This window comes from Ooceraea biroi, chromosome 4 (genome assembly GCF_003672135.1).
Source record: "Ooceraea biroi isolate clonal line C1 chromosome 4, Obir_v5.4, whole genome shotgun sequence".
In the NCBI taxonomy this organism is placed as follows: domain Eukaryota; kingdom Metazoa; phylum Arthropoda; class Insecta; order Hymenoptera; family Formicidae; genus Ooceraea; species Ooceraea biroi.
Window position 1 is genome coordinate 6,240,852 of NC_039509.1, and position 17,888 is coordinate 6,258,739.

At 37.1% G+C, this 17,888-nt stretch overlaps 1 protein-coding gene across 10 annotated transcripts in view; it reads right to left on the reverse strand.

The window, feature by feature from the left end:
- Positions 1-17,888, reverse strand: part of LOC105282517 — a 74,892-nt gene that overhangs the window by 31,959 nt on the left and 25,045 nt on the right. For all 10 annotated transcript variants that reach the window (XM_026968740.1, XM_026968739.1, XM_026968738.1 and 7 more), the window contains 3 exons: positions 11,872-12,005; positions 8,841-8,914; positions 8,102-8,251 (listed from right to left, as the gene is read on the reverse strand). In XM_026968740.1, coding sequence (XP_026824541.1) covers positions 8,102-8,251; positions 8,841-8,914; positions 11,872-11,950 — 303 coding nt within the window. In that variant the 5' untranslated portion in view covers positions 11,951-12,005. The remainder of the gene's footprint in view (positions 1-8,101; positions 8,252-8,840; positions 8,915-11,871; positions 12,006-17,888) is intronic.

Here is a 17,888-nt window from a genome sequence, read left to right on the forward strand (position 1 = left end):
TGTTTGCATTTTTCGTTCAAAAATATATCAAAAAACATAACGGAAATGTTCATATATTATTAAATTCCAATCAAGGTTGATAGCACAATACTACCCGATACACACAAAACTCACTTTCAAAATTAAATTACTTCCACGAAACAATGAAATATAATTACCTACCGTATGCTAATATGGAAAAATTATATCGTGCGTTATTTATGGTATTTGTAATAAATATCCGTTTTAATGATATTTCTAAACACAACATTTGTAAAACACTAAACTGAACTACATTTCTAAATGCATTTCATATGTTTCCGATTCCTAGATAGTTTTTAATATGATCGATAAGAATTCGACTTTCAAAATTGGATATTTTGTAATGCAACATTAAAAGAAAGATTTCTAAAAGGTTTGTGACACTAATAATAGTAATAACAAACAGATCTGAAATTCTAAAAGTTTCCGAATTCACTGTCCTTCCAGGTTAAGAACCGAACCTCTTAAATTACCACAAAACTCGCGAGAGTTACGTGGTTACAACTCCAATAGAGGCGATCTCGTTTCACAGGTGACCATGATCTGTGACGCTTGTCGAAATCCGTAAAGCCGGTCTAACTGGAATTCGGACCGCGGCACAAAGGTAAGAAAATTGGATTCGCCAGCCCATCAGCGGGACGAGACGGCAGAACCACAATCGAAACCCGACTGTCGTCGACAGACGTGTGCAAAAGTTGAAAAAATGACGTCGCATCGACACGGAAACTCAAGCACGTCTCGAAAACGACGACGGGAAATAACTTCATTGTTCGCCGTTAGAATAGCGTCGCCAACGGGCAGAATCACGTTTGCAAAACTTTAATTAGTCCTTGAACCTCTTATTGACGAGTTGCGGCGAAACTTTGCTCATGGACGAAGGGAACCTGCTGAGATTCATCCGGGACGATGCACCGTTGTATTAATTACAGGACACTGGACAAAGCGAATGCGAAAATGGGATACGGAAGACAATTAATTGAAAAAAGCTGTGTGCGAGATACGATACAGAGCGAGATTTCCCGTGAAAGCAAAAGAATAATTAATAAGGAAAAATTGAAGCGTCGACGCGAATGATTGCTGAAAGTATTGCGTTACAGTGAACTGACAAAGGGATTTCTGTCGCGATCTTCCATTATGCGAAATGATGAAGCAATCAACCGAATATTATAACAAGAAGAATGTGACAATACGAGATACGCGAAGTACGATAGCAATTCATGTATTCGGAAGCTCTTCAATTGGATATATAATGTATTAAGTATAAAAATATATTAGTGAAACACATTAAAGTACTTTGCGAAAAGTTACTTTACGTTCTGACAGACTATAACAGTTTCGTAGAAGCACGCAACATTTATTACGCGGTATTTAGTACAAAGCTATATAGTCTCTCTTAAGTACATGCATATAACATACGCGTATTGACGCGTGCAGACTACATGCCACGAACCATATATTTCAAGATGTAGATGGTATTGCAATAGAAAAGCTCGTGAGGCTTGATGTGTTTCACCTCTCCGCTCGAATTACATCGACAAAATGATAATTACTTGACTGCGTTTAACAAAGAGAAATAATTGTGTTAGAAATATAGTTTTATTAGAATTTTAGAATATTAGAAATGTTATTAAAACGGATATTTATTACAAATAATAATTATTATTTAACCCTTATGTGAGTGACGAAAAACAATCTTAATTGGTGTGATGAAGGTACCCGGATACCTTCGGACATTTTGTAAGAAAATTGATTTCCTGCAAATTACGTTCCCCATTGAGTCAATCTGTCCAAAGATAACGCTAAAATAATCCGTCAGTTTAAGAGTTCTCGTGAAGTTTCAGTCCCCTAATGCGACTAGAGAACAGACAAGTTACCCGGGTACTCCGTCACTCACATAACGCTTAAATAATGCATGTGATGTAATTTTTCCATATTAGCGTACGGTAGATAATTATATTTCATTGTTTCATAAAAGTAATTTGATTTTGAAAGTAATTTTTGTGTGTATTACGCTATATATATCGGGTGGAATTGTGCTTAATTAGGAAATAGATACGAGCGGGCGTTTAAAAATTTCGGGACATGTTTGAATAATTTAAATACCGCATACAATAATAGAAAGTTTCAACAATAAAACATCGATAAATGGCCCCCTTGCGAATGTAACTAAGTTTGATTGCGTAATTTAATCAAAACAGTTTATATATAGCAAAAATATAAGATTTCATTTCGTACATATTCACAGTTGTTTTTAATTAACTTGGTTAGATTACATATAAAAAGTATAGATAAGAAATATAGTATATAAAGTATAGATAAGAAATATAAGATAATTTTGCTCGCAAACGCAATAATCGTTTTCAGATCTCAGTTTCGATGATTTGCTATTGTTTTATAAATGATGTACTACATTTTGAATAATACATTGATCAATTTGCATATAAGTACGTATTACTTAGTATATAAATACTTTAACATTTAATTACATTGATAATTAAATATTAAACTTTCAATTTCTAATTTACCATACAGAGAAAAATTTATTCTGCTTCAATGAAATCGTTTTCCTCTCGGAATCTCTACGTCGATAAAACTCAAAAAAGCAATATTACTATGTATCACGATATTCTATTACTAGAAAGATGCAGGTTGCAATTTCCTTTAGAATTGATGCATACAACGAATCAATGTGGTTTTGCAACCAAAAAGCTTTCTTTGTAGCTATTCCATCTATGTAAAAAATTCCATATATTTTATTGAATAATGAATAACAAGCAAAAATGTAAAATTAAGAGCTTTTTAAATATTTAATTGTTATGCCAAACTTGAATTAAATAAAGTCACTTCTGTGTGTGATTTTGATTACACTTCATAATCTCGAAAATTAAAAAAATAGATATTTAAATCCACAATTTATGAAAGACAAAAGAAAATTATAATTATTTTGCTTATAACGTCATAATTCTCGTAGAAATCTGCAATTCATATTTCAAGCTCAAAAGAGTTTTCTTCTTGTTTATGTATTCTGATACGTTAAATCCGGCATATTATAAGCTATATTGTTAATGCACACTCAACTTAATTAATACATAATTCAAGATTCTGCTGAAAACAGTTCCTGCAAAATTGATATGTAATCGCAAAATGTTGACATAAAGAAGACGTTTGTTTTGCGTGCACGAAGAGCATGTATCATTTCCATAATGCATATCATTGCAATTCTATAAATAACCGTTGCATACTAAATTCAATATTTTTTCCTGAATCTGTAAGAGCTCGCATTTAGTCTAAACAATGTTGGAACGTAACGCGTTAATTCGCGTAATGTCGCACCTGATTATAGTGAGTCTCGCTTACAATTAATGCAGGAGCGACTTCCTTGTCAGACTAATTACACGGATATGGACCCATGAGTGTGACACGAGACGAGAATGCCGTTAAAAGTTCGGTCGATGTACGCGTGTTATATGCGCGAAAAGTCGCAAACTGGAACAAGTTCGGAACGACTTCAAGACAATTCGGGGAACACGGGAATCCAGCTTATAAGAACCGCAACTACTTGCGTCAGTAGCTTCAAGTTATATATCGTATCCATTTCTCTCGTTCGTGATATAGTTAATAATCTGAGTCTCACATTGAAAGCGCCACGTGCAATTATTTGCGTGGCTAATAAGCAGCTAATAAGAAGCATAAAAGAAGAATATAAAACGATATATCCAATTCTATTTATTTCGATCGGTTCTTCAAGTGATTTAATGAAATCAATATAACGATGACTAAAGAGGTGTTTGTATCCGCGATACGTCAGCAAAGTATGCGCTGAAATGTTTTACATAAATTGATTATCTCATCGGTGGACGCGAATGGAAGGTTGCGGACATGAGTTGTCAGTAAGTAGTTTAAGTAAGTAGTTCGATCACTCTTCGCATCCCGACTAGGCGACTAAGAATAAACAACTAGAATAGCAACCTCATGGATCCTGCATTAGAGGATAGCTGAAGCAGCTGTCTTGTTAACATTATTGATCGTGAAACAAGAAACAAGTCTTTGTTACTGTTAATGAAGTTGCCGCCTTGCAGCTTCCCTCTCGGCGTCCGCTCGAATAAAATAAACAGGTTTTCCGTTCCCATTGCGTGGAAAATATATTACCCATCCGTAGTATTTAAAAGCAGTATATGTGTATCTGCCAACGAATTATTAATCTATTGATCTTTTAAATTCAGCAATTGCGTGTAATGTTTATTTAACGTGCTTAATATACAATTTATTTAATATAATATATTTAGGATGACAATTTTAATTGCAGAATTTGTTGACTGAAATAGAATATGCTCAATAAATATTATAGCAGAAACAATTGCTACACGGAAATTTCGATGAAAATGCCAAAAATATTAGTTATAATGTAAATTCTTTCGACATGCATCGACACGTTTTCGAAAATATCTGATATTCTTGTTAAAGAAGAAGATATTAAACTTAACGTTACGTGCTACTACACTCAGAGAAATGATTTATTAGATTTAAATAAATTCGTATATTAGAATATTATTTATTTCAATACAATATATTTTTATTTGTGTGAACAAAATTTTTAGATTGCGACTATATGAGAGTTACTTGGTGCAACTGAATAATTTTATTTACGTATAGCTGTTTCACGTAAATACATATTCTTTAAATATAAATAAACGTGATATTTAACATTGAAAAAGGTTTCTTTTGGTCTAATACATAGATACATAAGTCACAGAAACCGCCAATTTATATAAGACCAGGCGGTAAGCGCGCTTCGATGTTTCGATTTTTACGCCATTACTTTTTCTTGTTCTTGTCCGATTACAGAGATGCCAGATTCAAGCCGCTGCCAAAGGTTGCGGCATGGAAAGGATACAGAGAGGCCATGATAGGCCCTTTGTGTCCCTCCCATGCCGCGACCGCTGGCAACAGTTCGAATGTGGCATCTCTTCCGTGTGATTGCCAACATTTGCCGTGTGTTTTTACCAACATTTTGGTAAAAATGGATGAGATGGAGAAATTTTTACGAAGTTCGGATTTGGAGAGCTACACGGAAATCTTTAAACGTAAGTACATTGCAAATTCTAATTTTTTGCATAAAACATACATGTGAGATGCGACGAATGATCGGCGCACTATTATCACTTATTTTTCGTTACACCAATATTGCGTTCCGTAATGCACATGCATGCATTATCTATAAACTATAGATAAATGAACGTATATGCGTGTTACAGAACGTAGCACTATAATAATCTTTACATACATAACCTATCTATCAAATGATTCTTTTTTAAAAAACATTATGATTGATCGGGATTAGATAAATATATGGACATTCGAAAAATATATTGATTAGAAATAATAATATGTATAATTATCTGTAATGCATATAATGTGTCGATTATATGATGAATACGAAGCATTTCGTCATCTCCTGTCTTTGTCCTCATCCAAATAAATAATTTATTTCTATCATATTAGGCCATGTTTGGCTGAAATAAATTCTGATTAGAATGAAGTAAATGTTCTTCGTTGTTAATAAAACTTTATTTGAATGAACTCGATCATTATTTTTTAGAATATTTTCCTCGTTTCAGTTATAATTGTGTGATCCAATGTGTTAACGTTAATTGCAGAAAACAAAATCGGAATTAATCAGATTACAGAGACCACGGCGGATTATATTCTCCCCTTATTAATAACCCCAATTGGTGATCAGCTGCGATACAAGAAGGCTGTTGAAGCTTACAAAGCTAATGTAAGTTTATAACGTTTTTCTTAAACAAATTGTCGTCATTTTTCATCTGATAATATTGAAAACGGTTATGTATTTTTACGATAAGTTTGTAATTAATCCTTTTAATGTAATTAACCCTTTTGTAATTAATCTTAACAGTCGTACGTAGGTAGACTACGTACATAATTTTTTCGTCATTCGACTTTTTGAAGACTGCGATTATCTTTCGCTTATAATCTTTGTATATTAATTACGCGATATTTTCATTTGATACAGATTTCAGTGTTAAGTGAATCGGAATTGGACAATCCATCCGTCTGTATCTTGATACATCAGGAGGATGAAAGCTTCGAATATTTTGATAATCAGGACAAAACTACAGAACATCGATAAGCAAGGCGACATAAAATCATGTAGTTTTACAGTTGTTCAAGTCCAAATAAACAAATTTTAAGTAACATTTTTATTTCCATTTTGCATAAAACCAGAAAGTAATAGGCATATACAAAAATAAAATATATTTTTATTCAAAGAAGAAAATATTGTTGCTGTAAATACATATTTTATTTACTACTAATAAATTCATTTAGTTGACAGCCAAATAAATAAATAAGTTTGAAATTAATAAAATGGTATTAGGCCCATATATAAATAAGAGAATTTATTCGTCTGAACAAAATTTTATTTGTTCCAAATAAATCATTTCTCTGAGTGTAGAAATTTTAATTTATTGATATCGTTTTCGCAAATATTTGCATAATGCAATTTTATTTGCGTAATTTCATTAATATTTCATATAATAATAATTAAAAATTTACTGTTATTTATTTTAAATGTTCTCAATAAGTTCAAAGAGAATCTTAACTCTTAAATCGAGTTTAAAAATACGTTTACGACAATGCAAAGGCAAGCATGCACAATTCTCATCCTACTGTATGAAACAACTTGTTTCATTCAACCCGCACCCACCGCACTCTCACTTAGAAAGATTGAATTTCGAACACTCACGAACCAACAAGCGAAATGTTCTGCTAGACTGTTTGCGAATGCTTCCTATGCGACCTGACCCGAGGTTTGCTCGAGAGATTGGTAAGTTCAGCCACGATTTATGGATCCAAATACATCGTATATGTAACAATGCACTTATCACTTTTTTTTCTGACAACTCACATACCGGCAACGTGTTTTCTTCCTCAAACATTAAATTCACAGTTTGACATAACAGAAATCAAGTACGAATAATATTCCCCTCGTAATATAATTAATATAATTTCTATATAATATATTAAATTACTTGATTCTAAAAAAATGAAAAACGCAAGCAAAGAATAATATGATAAAACAAAGGATAATAACAGCGATAGAATGAATTCATTTGTAAATTACCGAGATTATTGTAAAAATGAGTTTTAAATACAATTTTATCGTTGCAAAGAACCATAGCGGAATTATTTAAATTGCGTCAATATGTTGATAATAAACCACCGCTATTTGTCTTAAAAGCCTCAGCAATATCAAGTTCGAAATAGTTTCAAAAACTTAAACTATTAGAGTTTTCTACTGAATTTTGGACATTAAGAAATAAATTCTTAAACTCAATAAATTTATATCGATGAAAATTAATAACTAATAACTAATTTTCAACTTTTGTAACATAACGCAAACAAATTATATGTTATATGCATTTATATAATAAAAGCTTGTTTACTAAGTAAATAATTTCATATAATTTGAGCAAACACATGCGAGATTTGCTTGCACAAGGGACACTGAGGGTCATATGTTATAACTATCATGCGTATCATAGTGATAGAGCAGCACACAGCCACAAAATTAGGAGGAAAATATCTCAACGCTATCCACGGAATTTCCTTTGGGAGAATTAGGATGAGTTAGAGTACCACATAGCAGCTATGCATGAGAGAAAGGGGATGAGAAAATCAACAGCCTCTTCGTAAAACAGTGTTGAGTGCTTGGCTTTTAGAAACATAATGTAATATTGCATACGTTGAAAATATTGTTATATTGTCATGTTTATTCATTTACTTAGATATTTACTGTCAATTTACTGTCACTCGTGCTTATTGTTCACACGGAGGCGTTTTAAAACGCGTGTTTAATAATAAAACAGTATTTTCTTTTCTACGTACGAAAAATTAAGAAGGAAACAGAAAATGTATATAAAAAAGAAATTGTAGGATATTAGTAAGATTTATATCGGTGTATTTATGCAAATTGCGGTAGGTCGCGTAAAACTGAGTTTTCGCGCGCACATTACGTTAAATGTATATATTCTCAAAGATAAAAGCACATGCAACTTACCTTAAGAGTATTTTGTAGATTCTGTACCCTGCAGTGTATATAGACCTGTGCACCGAGCTGTACAGTAATATTGCTCTCTGGATCTTCGAAAAATGGTCTCGGTTCAGGAGTACCGTCTGTTTCAGTCACGAAACCATCCACCTCGTAAACCTATGATAAAAACTTAAATGCACATCCACGTTTTTTATAACTTAACTTAACGTGTTTGTAGTGTAATGCGAGAAACTGTACTTCGCTTTTAAAGCGGCACAAACTAGTTGCAACTGCCGTTAATTCTAAATACGTATAACGTTTCATTCAAAATATAGCAAACGGTGAATACGAAACGCTCAAACAGCGAATGTAAAAGCAATTCGAATTGCAAATTTTGGCAGCGCATAAACTTATTTACATTGATAAATACGCGTTCCGTGGCGAAAATAGTTCGAAATATATAATTAACTAACAGTTCAAACATATTGTATCGGTATAAAAGTTTTATAAAAGTTATTAAACTAAAAGTAAAGTTTTATTAAAATAAACTAACTTGTTATATCCTTTTCATCTGAAAATTTATAATATCTCAAAAGTGAATTTACATTACTTTCAAATTAAGCGACTTATACATGCGCCATTAGAAACAAACTAAGTTTCTTCAATTCAAATATCAAGGAATATTATATTTTAATATACATAAAATTTATAATAAATTCATAATTAATCCAGTCTTATAATATGTGTATTTAATATCTATACTTACTTCTGTGAAAGGTGAACTGAGTTCATGCCAAAACGAGCGTGGCAAGTTATCAATTCCCAGAAATGGCTTTGCACCTGCGAAAAAGAATTAAAAAAACATTTAAATATCCATTTATAAGTAGTAGCAAATATACAGTTCATATAACATAGATCTTCAACAGAACATATTTTTCTTACAGTATAAATATACAAAACCGGTGCAAATTTATCGAGAATATGCGTTCAGTAAATAAACATCGAGAAACGTCTTTTTAAATTATCTTAAAATGAAGTTTACGGGGGAGAAAGTAATACGCGAGGCTGTATACGACTTGAAAAAGATTTCACTTTCCACCCCGATGCAATGCGACGGAGCAAATCCCTTTACTTGCCGACACATTGAATGACCTTATCAGTAGGTAGCACACGCGACTACGTAACTTCTTGAGACGATATGTGCAAATATATATTCTCCATGTGAAGTTGCGTAACTAGTGGTGAATTTCTCAATATGCCACGAACCGCACATACAACACTCGTACGCATATACGAACACAAAACAGATTACTGTAAAAATCTCTTAGAGAAAATATTGATTTAGGAGAAGTTTTTTAATATATAATAACTCTTTCGCACAATATTTTATTTAATTTATATGACAAAATATAAAATATTTATATAAGGTGCAGTGAGGTAAGTGCGTAACCGCATATTCGTATATTTATATATGGTAAAATATAATATAGATTTTCGTAACAGTATATTTTCTTGTATTAATGCAGCGCGGAATAGCTTCGAAACGCGAGAATGCACACACAAATATCGACTTGTTTTTATTACATTCAAATAGATAAATAATACTGCGAAAATTCAGCGCAAATGCATGTGGCAAAAGTAAACGTCCCATCACGAGGTATTTGCAAACGACGTTGCTACAAAGCAATATTGTATTATCTAAACAAATTATTCGTAATAAGCAGAAATTAAAAAGTTTACATGGAACAGCGCGTATATTGTAGGAATTGAACACATGGTTTATTCAAAAACATGAATTGGAAACGAATTCACCCTTAAATTAAAATTTTAAAAAATATATAAATATAGATATATCGCGATAATATATGTTATTCCTCTTTATTCTTTTTTATGAGGATACAGTGTCGCGATTTAATTCTAACAAATGAGAACGGCGTGACGCTGTAATCAGAAATCAAGTGATAATACAATAGCATTATACGATACATTTCAATGCTATTCACTGGAATCTCTACAGCCGTGTCATCTCCTCTATTGTCGCACGCGATTCAAGGCACCAAGCGTCTTATAAGCATAGCTTTACATAGCTTGGCACGGTACGCGCGGGTTGAACAGAAAAGTAATAAAGCCAGTTTCCAAGCGTCGTCGTTTTTTGAGACAATAACGGGAAACCGTGCAATCTCGTCTCTTATAAAGACAGGAAGCGCGCTGTTGAGGGAGAGAAAAGCAAAGTGTAGAAAAATGAAGAAGACCGCGATAGAATCCGAGAAGAGACCACGCAAGGAAATGGCAATATCTCTCTCCGTCAAGTTCGACGGTTCAAACGCAAGTCTTGCGCGACCAGTTTCGTCTCCTCACAGCCTCACAGGCCGCGGCAGTCGGAGAATCTTTTGCCGAGGAGCTTCTCCATTTCTACGAGAATCCAAGAGATCCCGACCATGTGAAAGATGCACCTTTCCCCCCGAAATTATTTTCTCAGATGATCGCGAACGACCTGCGCTACTCCCTTTCACCTCGCCTTGACGAATTGCCTCGCTTTCCTCCCGCTCCGTCCCTTACCAGTTTCTCCATCTTCGTTCCAAGGTCTCGACCTAACTATTTCTCCGTAGAAGGATGGGATAATCCTCGAGAGATGTATCAGTTCCAGCAACTACGGAGGACCGGTTGTACCAATCTAACAAGTTAAATTCTCCCTTCGCTACAGAGAGACACCCCGGAAAAGGAATCGAGCAAACGGACTTCTAATATCCGCTAGAAAGACGGAACACATAATCTCTACGAAGGGATAAACCCGGTTACTGGTCAGGATTTCGAAATACGCTTTAGATACGTCCGCAAGCGCGGATTACCTCGCAACACCCGCGACAAAAAACGGCGCTCGCATGTGGAAGAAAGCCGGTTTAACGTCCCGCGTGAAAATTCGCGCATCTCTTTAAAGAATAATGCAAGCGAAGGAGCAGTGACAATCATAATTAAATTCAAATATAAAAGTCTGAGAATAGATTCGTGCCTGATGTATATTAATAAAAAATCAGTTTTCGCATTTACTTTCCTATATAAAACGAAAATGAGAAACTTTCAGACCGAGATATTTTTAAAGCTGTCTTATAATATACTCGTATATATCCGTGTTTCAAAGATAGCGAGCATTGCTGAACTAAGTCGAATACGTTTCGAAAAAAGTACCCTATATTATCTCTGTCAAAGGGAAATAGATTTTCGTGTCTTCCTTCGTTCTTTTTTTCTCTTCAAGGGTATCGTGACCAATTGCATGATTCTCATCCTCCTTTCCGTTCAATTTCAACATTTCAACCAAGCGTTGTAAGAGCCGCCTCGGATCTGAAAGTACGTCGGGTCGACCGCGGTTTGTCACTTGGTACGGCGTCAAATTTATGGAAGCCGTCGCTGCTCGTGGATTTATGAAAATCCAATCCCTTAATTGGAAAATTATAGGACAATGTCTGGGCACCGACCGTTCGGTCCATGGCTCGTTATTCAGGAAGTATAATCTGATTTTCTCTTTTCCAACACTCTCTCCTCTCTACTGCGCCTGAATATTTTTCACTGACAATAAAGACTAACTGGCTTTCCCCGAATAAGCTAGGAAAACAAATAGTAGCTGCAGAAATATCGTGCGTACATATCCATTTAATTCTACTAATTGTACTCTTTTGTGTCAAGAAACGTGAGAAGAGACACAGCGATTTAATTAATAATTTAATTAACGATTGCTTATGATAAAACTATTCTCCTATATCGTAATATATTGTATAAATGTCAAACTTTTCGTAACTTACCCAAAGCGTTGATAGTGCACAGGAAATGTATCTGGTGAACCAAAATGGAGGCCACCACGGCCGCAAGACGACTCAACATCGTAATCGATCCTCAACTCATCTCTGTTCCCAAACTTGGTACGCAGTAAATTTACCTGCAAATACAGAAATCAAATGTTTCTTTCATTTACATCATGATTTTCAAATAGAATCATTAGGACTTATGTCTCTTATGGGAGAAGTAAATAATTACACACTACAATTTCATAGTAATCAGAAAAATTAATCATCATCTACATCAGTATTATATCCGGAACAGGAAAATCAACACATAAGAACGATAATCGGTCAATGAACATGCGGTAATTAACAAGGCACAGAGCGAGACCGTCAAGCATCATTAAACAGGAACTTCCTCGAACGCCAAACGCTCCTGCCAAATCAAACGATTCCCTCCGGACTTGACGCTAGCTTCCTGTTTTCTGCCTCTGCTTTACCCGATTGCGTAGTACACAGAGCATCCCACGATAGAGAAATCAACGTCATATATATACAAGCTATAGGTACACAGCAGAGAATCTCGCATCTCTCTTCGCGAATAAAGTACAAATACGATAGGTGCTACAAGATCTCAGAAGTAGAATTAAAATCATAAAATTGTAAAAATAAAATCTTAAATTGTCATTGCAAAACTCTAAAATACGAATATGTAAATTTGTAATCGCGAACCGTAAATATATACGAAATTGGGGCAGATTTGAAAAATCCACGAGGACATTTCAAATGGAGAAACATTTTCGCGAGAAAACCGGAGGACATCTGTGGAAATCCTAAACTAATTTAATCTCAAACTATATGCACGGTGAGTTATGAATAATACATTCACACATTACAATTTACGCATTGTATATGCATTGCATACATTACACGAGTTGTTTACACTGCTACGCTAATCTACAATATCTCGCTTGATAAAAAGCAACATCTGTGGCAACTTAATATTGTATTATATCAGAAACGCGCGTCATTGTACGATAGTAAAAATATCATATATGAATATAATGCATTAAAGCATTATAATATATTATACATTTTTATATCTTTTGCGTCACGCGTGTGTGTCCAATTTACACTTTGGTCGAGATTAACTCAATTGCTATTCGAGAAATCGCGTCAATAACATGCTCGCGAAGATCTAACAAGGTCCCTATCTTTCGGCATTGGTACGGGTGCTGCGTCGCGATCTTCAGTACATCGTGATCGAGTTATGCTGAAGAAGCTCTGCTCGTGTTCAATGAGAGGAACTCGAGATCGGCAGACCCCGACGGCTACGTCGAGGGCCGGATCCCGAGGACGGGGTAAATCAACCGGTCCCTCGAAGTCAAACAGAAGATTGTTACCGCGAAATTCCGCGTGATTCAATTTGGTCGGAAGTTCGGGGTGGAAAACACGGTACGCGTCTCGGCAGTCAGTTCCCTGGTTGCACATGGAGAAGAGAGAAAGAGAGAGAGGGAATGAGGAAGGCGAAAGCCCGGTTCGGTCTCTAACGAATCTATCGACAAGTTCGGAGTTTCTCCGGATCCCGTGGCGGCTCTTTCACCAGTTGTCACCTTCCACATATAGCGTCCTCGCCTCCCCCCGCGACTCTGGTAAAGGACAAGGGCTTTTGTGCCTTACGATCCCGTCTCGCCCATAAGAGACGAGAACTAAGAAAACCCAAGCAATTTTCAGTTTTCCTACCTAGTCCCTTCGGGATAACCGAAGACCTGTCGTTTATTCGCGAGTTTCAAATTATTTCACCATCTGGCGCAGGTGCCGACGTCGGTAACGAGTTGCGGCACCGCACCGGCGGCACGAATAAAAGTCCCCTGTATCTAACTGTTCGCCGTTGTTTGAACTAGACAAACTAGAGTGGAGTCGACGGAACAACACGCGAGTCGGACGGATCACAGTAGAAAATTCGATTCGCCGGAGGAATAAAGGCGAACTCGCCGAGCCGGAAGTCGGAATACGTCGGCAAACTGCATCCGAAAGCCAATGTTTTTAACTAATTTGATGTTTTGCATATGTGCTTGCGGAAATGTACAAACACCCGCGTGCTTGCGCTGTGAAATATAAAATAAAAGTATTTTACTACGTCATTTTCACAAATGTTGAAGAGTATCGCTTGCTTCGTACATCGCGAACAATCATGCGGCGGATATAGACGCGCGTTCAAAAACTCGAATTGTGATCGGCTCAATCTGTCACGATGCGACCTATTTGGAATCTCCATCCACAAACCGATGAACAAATCCTCGCCAGGACTGCGAGTTTCGCACAAATAGAATGGTGTGACGCGTACTTTATGGTTGTGTAGAACATGCCCTCGGTACGTTGTAACGTACTTGTTCCGCGCGCTTGTTACCGATAACTAATGTTCCACCCGCCCATTCGATAGCGCGATCCCTTGCCGATTGGCAGCAGAAGACTGCTGGACTAGAAAGAGATTGAGCGATTCAGCAAATTACGACACGGATATTGCTAGTGCGCCAAACGCGGATAGAAACGATCGGTATATTGTCGCGTCGTCGGCGAACAAAGTGAACGAGGTGAGGGGGAATAAAATCTCCCCGTTGATCGGCATAAACGCGAACACGCGATCGAAACGACCACTGGCCGATTATGCAGACAGGATTACTCAACACGTTGTAAACACATCAAGTTGTTGTAATGCATATTCATCAGCGTTCCCTATGTATTGATATCTCGGAATCACATAAAAATTTAAAACTATGCGAAAATTTTAAAAAATAGCAATCAGGACGATAATGACCGTCCTACCTCGTGACAGAATGTCGATATTTTTAATCTAGCATTTTCTCTTTAAACCTTTCATTATGATGGATTAATAATTGCAATCAGAATGTGTAATTCCTGTACTTGCGTCAACGTTACGATGTAATTCTATTATGAGTGAAGTGTACGGTCGGATAACTTTATTAAAGGACGTACAGGTAATCAATCGATCGCGAGAATTGCCTGATAACGTCGATGTTATGAGATAAGTTAGCAAACAAGAGTTCGAGCGCTACCTTAGATTGTCCTAAACTAACGGCAACCAACTTGCTGTACTTATAACTCCTCGATGTAATTTGTCGCAATTTGTACAAGCTGCACAACTGTTTGAACATAAATGTTAACTATACATTATTTTATATGTGCTGACGTACACCGTACACAACTGGGAAAGAAAAATCAAAGAAAGATTGCAACGTGCCACGCTTTTCACTGACTACTACCTTCTCACCACCCTGTTATAGGTGAGCCCACCGATCGACTTTGGAAATACGACGTTCCGCAACTGCAACTTCGGCCAATGTTTGCTCAATAAACCTCGCGAAAGCTAGGGAACCAACCAGCCCGTTAGCCCGTTGGCTCCCGATTTCGAAGTTATTAATCACGTCGATTGTAGAAGCCTCGTGCAAATCAACAAGACCAAATGAAGAACCAGATTGCAGTTGTGATCTCGCAGTTTATTTCCAACTATTTTCTCGTACAGGGAATCGTAATCTCGCATCACGATAAGTGTCGATTTAAAGAAGGGATCGAAGTCGAAGAAGGGCTGAGCCGGATCGATAAGGAGGAGGTGGAAGGATCCGGATGAAAGTTGCGTTGCGTCGGGTCGCAACGCGTTTACTCATGATGCTTTGATGTTAGAATGACAGCAATCAAGTAGCTGCAGCTACAATGGCCTAGGATAAAGGCAACTGTCGCGTGTCGTGGTCAAGCAAGCAACGTAGCGTGTTCGTAGCACACAACCACACTCGCACCGACAATAGCGTAACAGATTAACAAGGATTTGCGTAAGACATGGAAGAAAATCACGAAAATAGAGTCTCGCTGCACGAGCTTTCGCGTCGAGTGTCTAAGAGATATAAGCGAGGTGACTGGGTGCAATTTGATCGCATTAAATGGATCGATGCAGCTTTATTTTCCCGTCGGCGCGGCTGTACGTCTGGATTTATAGCGGCACTCTCCTTCGCAAACTTTTACGCTGATCGTTTCCAACGCGACTTTGACGATACATTGCAGCGAGCAGAAACGTGCAACGGTGGAATCAACAAAATGCAAGCGCGTTATGTACCATCGCAATATCCTATGCCGTTGGGCGCATCGCAAAAGCGGTCTCTTCTCCATTTGGCTACCGACCATCGCGTTTCGAATGCACAAACCGCACTCTGGCTCGACAAATGCCCGTTGCCGTTGTTACGCTATAAAGGCGTCCTAACGGCAGTTTGATGGAACAGGGTAGAATCTTTATATTCTCCTCGCCAAATACACATTTGCACTCTTATCTTATATTATAAAATCCCACTGAAATGATTATTTCGTATAATAAAATAACGACGCGTATCGAAAATACACAGTCGATCTACGCGAGATCACGAGAGTGTGTTCTCGTCGACTCGTCGCCTTCCTGTCGACTTTCTGTCGTGAGATAATAATATCCTCACTAAGGATGTGCTATTAATGGTAACCTGCGAGGGTGGCATGCATACTGACACACACGTTGTCAACTTGGATCATGATTCATCACGCATACGGAGACACGGTGTGTAAGCCGAGCGTTCTCAGCAGAAAAGGTAGCTCGGATTCATTAAACGATTCATTGAACCGGCAATAGTTGGACACAAGCAACTCAACAATCTCTCTCCGCGTCCTTCTAATGTTAAAATGGACTGTCAATGAATAGTCAACAGTTTCAGTGATGCGTGCGTGCACTATCGATGCGTTCCTTTAACACTGACCGTGTTAATGATCACGATAACAATTATCGGTTCAATTATCCGCGTGTCACGTTGTACCCTAATGATTGCGACGAAAGAATTCGAATTGGCAAAATAATACTGTTGTCATTCTGTCGATTTCCGACAACTGCTTATCGATAACAGCGTGAATTATCATCATATATTGTCCATTTAAAAAGTCGTAAAAATTTAGTCGACCGTGCACTTCCTGGAGAATTGTACACATTAATTTGGAAACTCAGCGGGAGAGAGAATCTTATTCCTTTGAGGCATTTCCTGCGCGCGTCTTATTATTATGCATCCGCATTCCTAATACATAATCTATCTCTATACACAATGCGTCAGCTATACCTGAGTAAACCTGAGTAAACTGCACCGGAACACGTGGGAACGCATGTATACCTGTGTGCACATGTACGCGCGTTGCGTATATGTATGCCCTCATAGAGAACAAGAGAGAGAGAGAGAGAGAGAAGCGTACATCTACGTGCTTGTACTCGCACTCGCTTCTATTAAACTGACGCGCGTGTCGTTCAATTCGTACTTGCGATTACCAGGCTGATCCGCACTGCGTGTTGGCGACAGAAATGGAGAGACATTTGCTTCAGCTCGCAATCGTTTACACATACGTATTCAGGAGTACCGACGCAATATCCAATGTCGCGGAAATTTTACGCGAATTATTTCAATCGTACGCGCGCCGTATTTCTCATAATCGGCCCGGATCTGGACTTAATGCGATCATTAAAAAAATACAGTCCAATCCGGATTTACTCTTCCACTCTTCCTTTTATGGATGGACTCGTTGATCAATTCATATTTCCAGGGTGAAAATTTTATTCGTAGCAACGCGAAAATACCTTTCAAAGGGAAAAGTATATCAGCAGGTTGAATCTACACGTTGCCGCGCACGTTGTTACATTCGATTATCGGGCTTGATTGTAATTTTCGACGTTTATGTCCGCAAACGCGCTATTCGTGCGAAATCGGCCGAGATACACAAGTGATAAATAAATAAATTCTGGGCAGTCGCGGATAGCAAGCACGCAGAGGTAAGCAAGTCATTAATTCGATCCGACTACTATTTGGTCCGCCAATTATTCGAAAATATAAAATACGGTACATTTCGTTGTCCTGCTGTTGGTTCGTTATTTTACTCTTCCGCTCCATTTCTCTTTCTCCATTTCTCTTTTCTTTTCAAATACGTGGGAGTTTGCCCACGTATACGTACTGGCCAATTGTACAGCG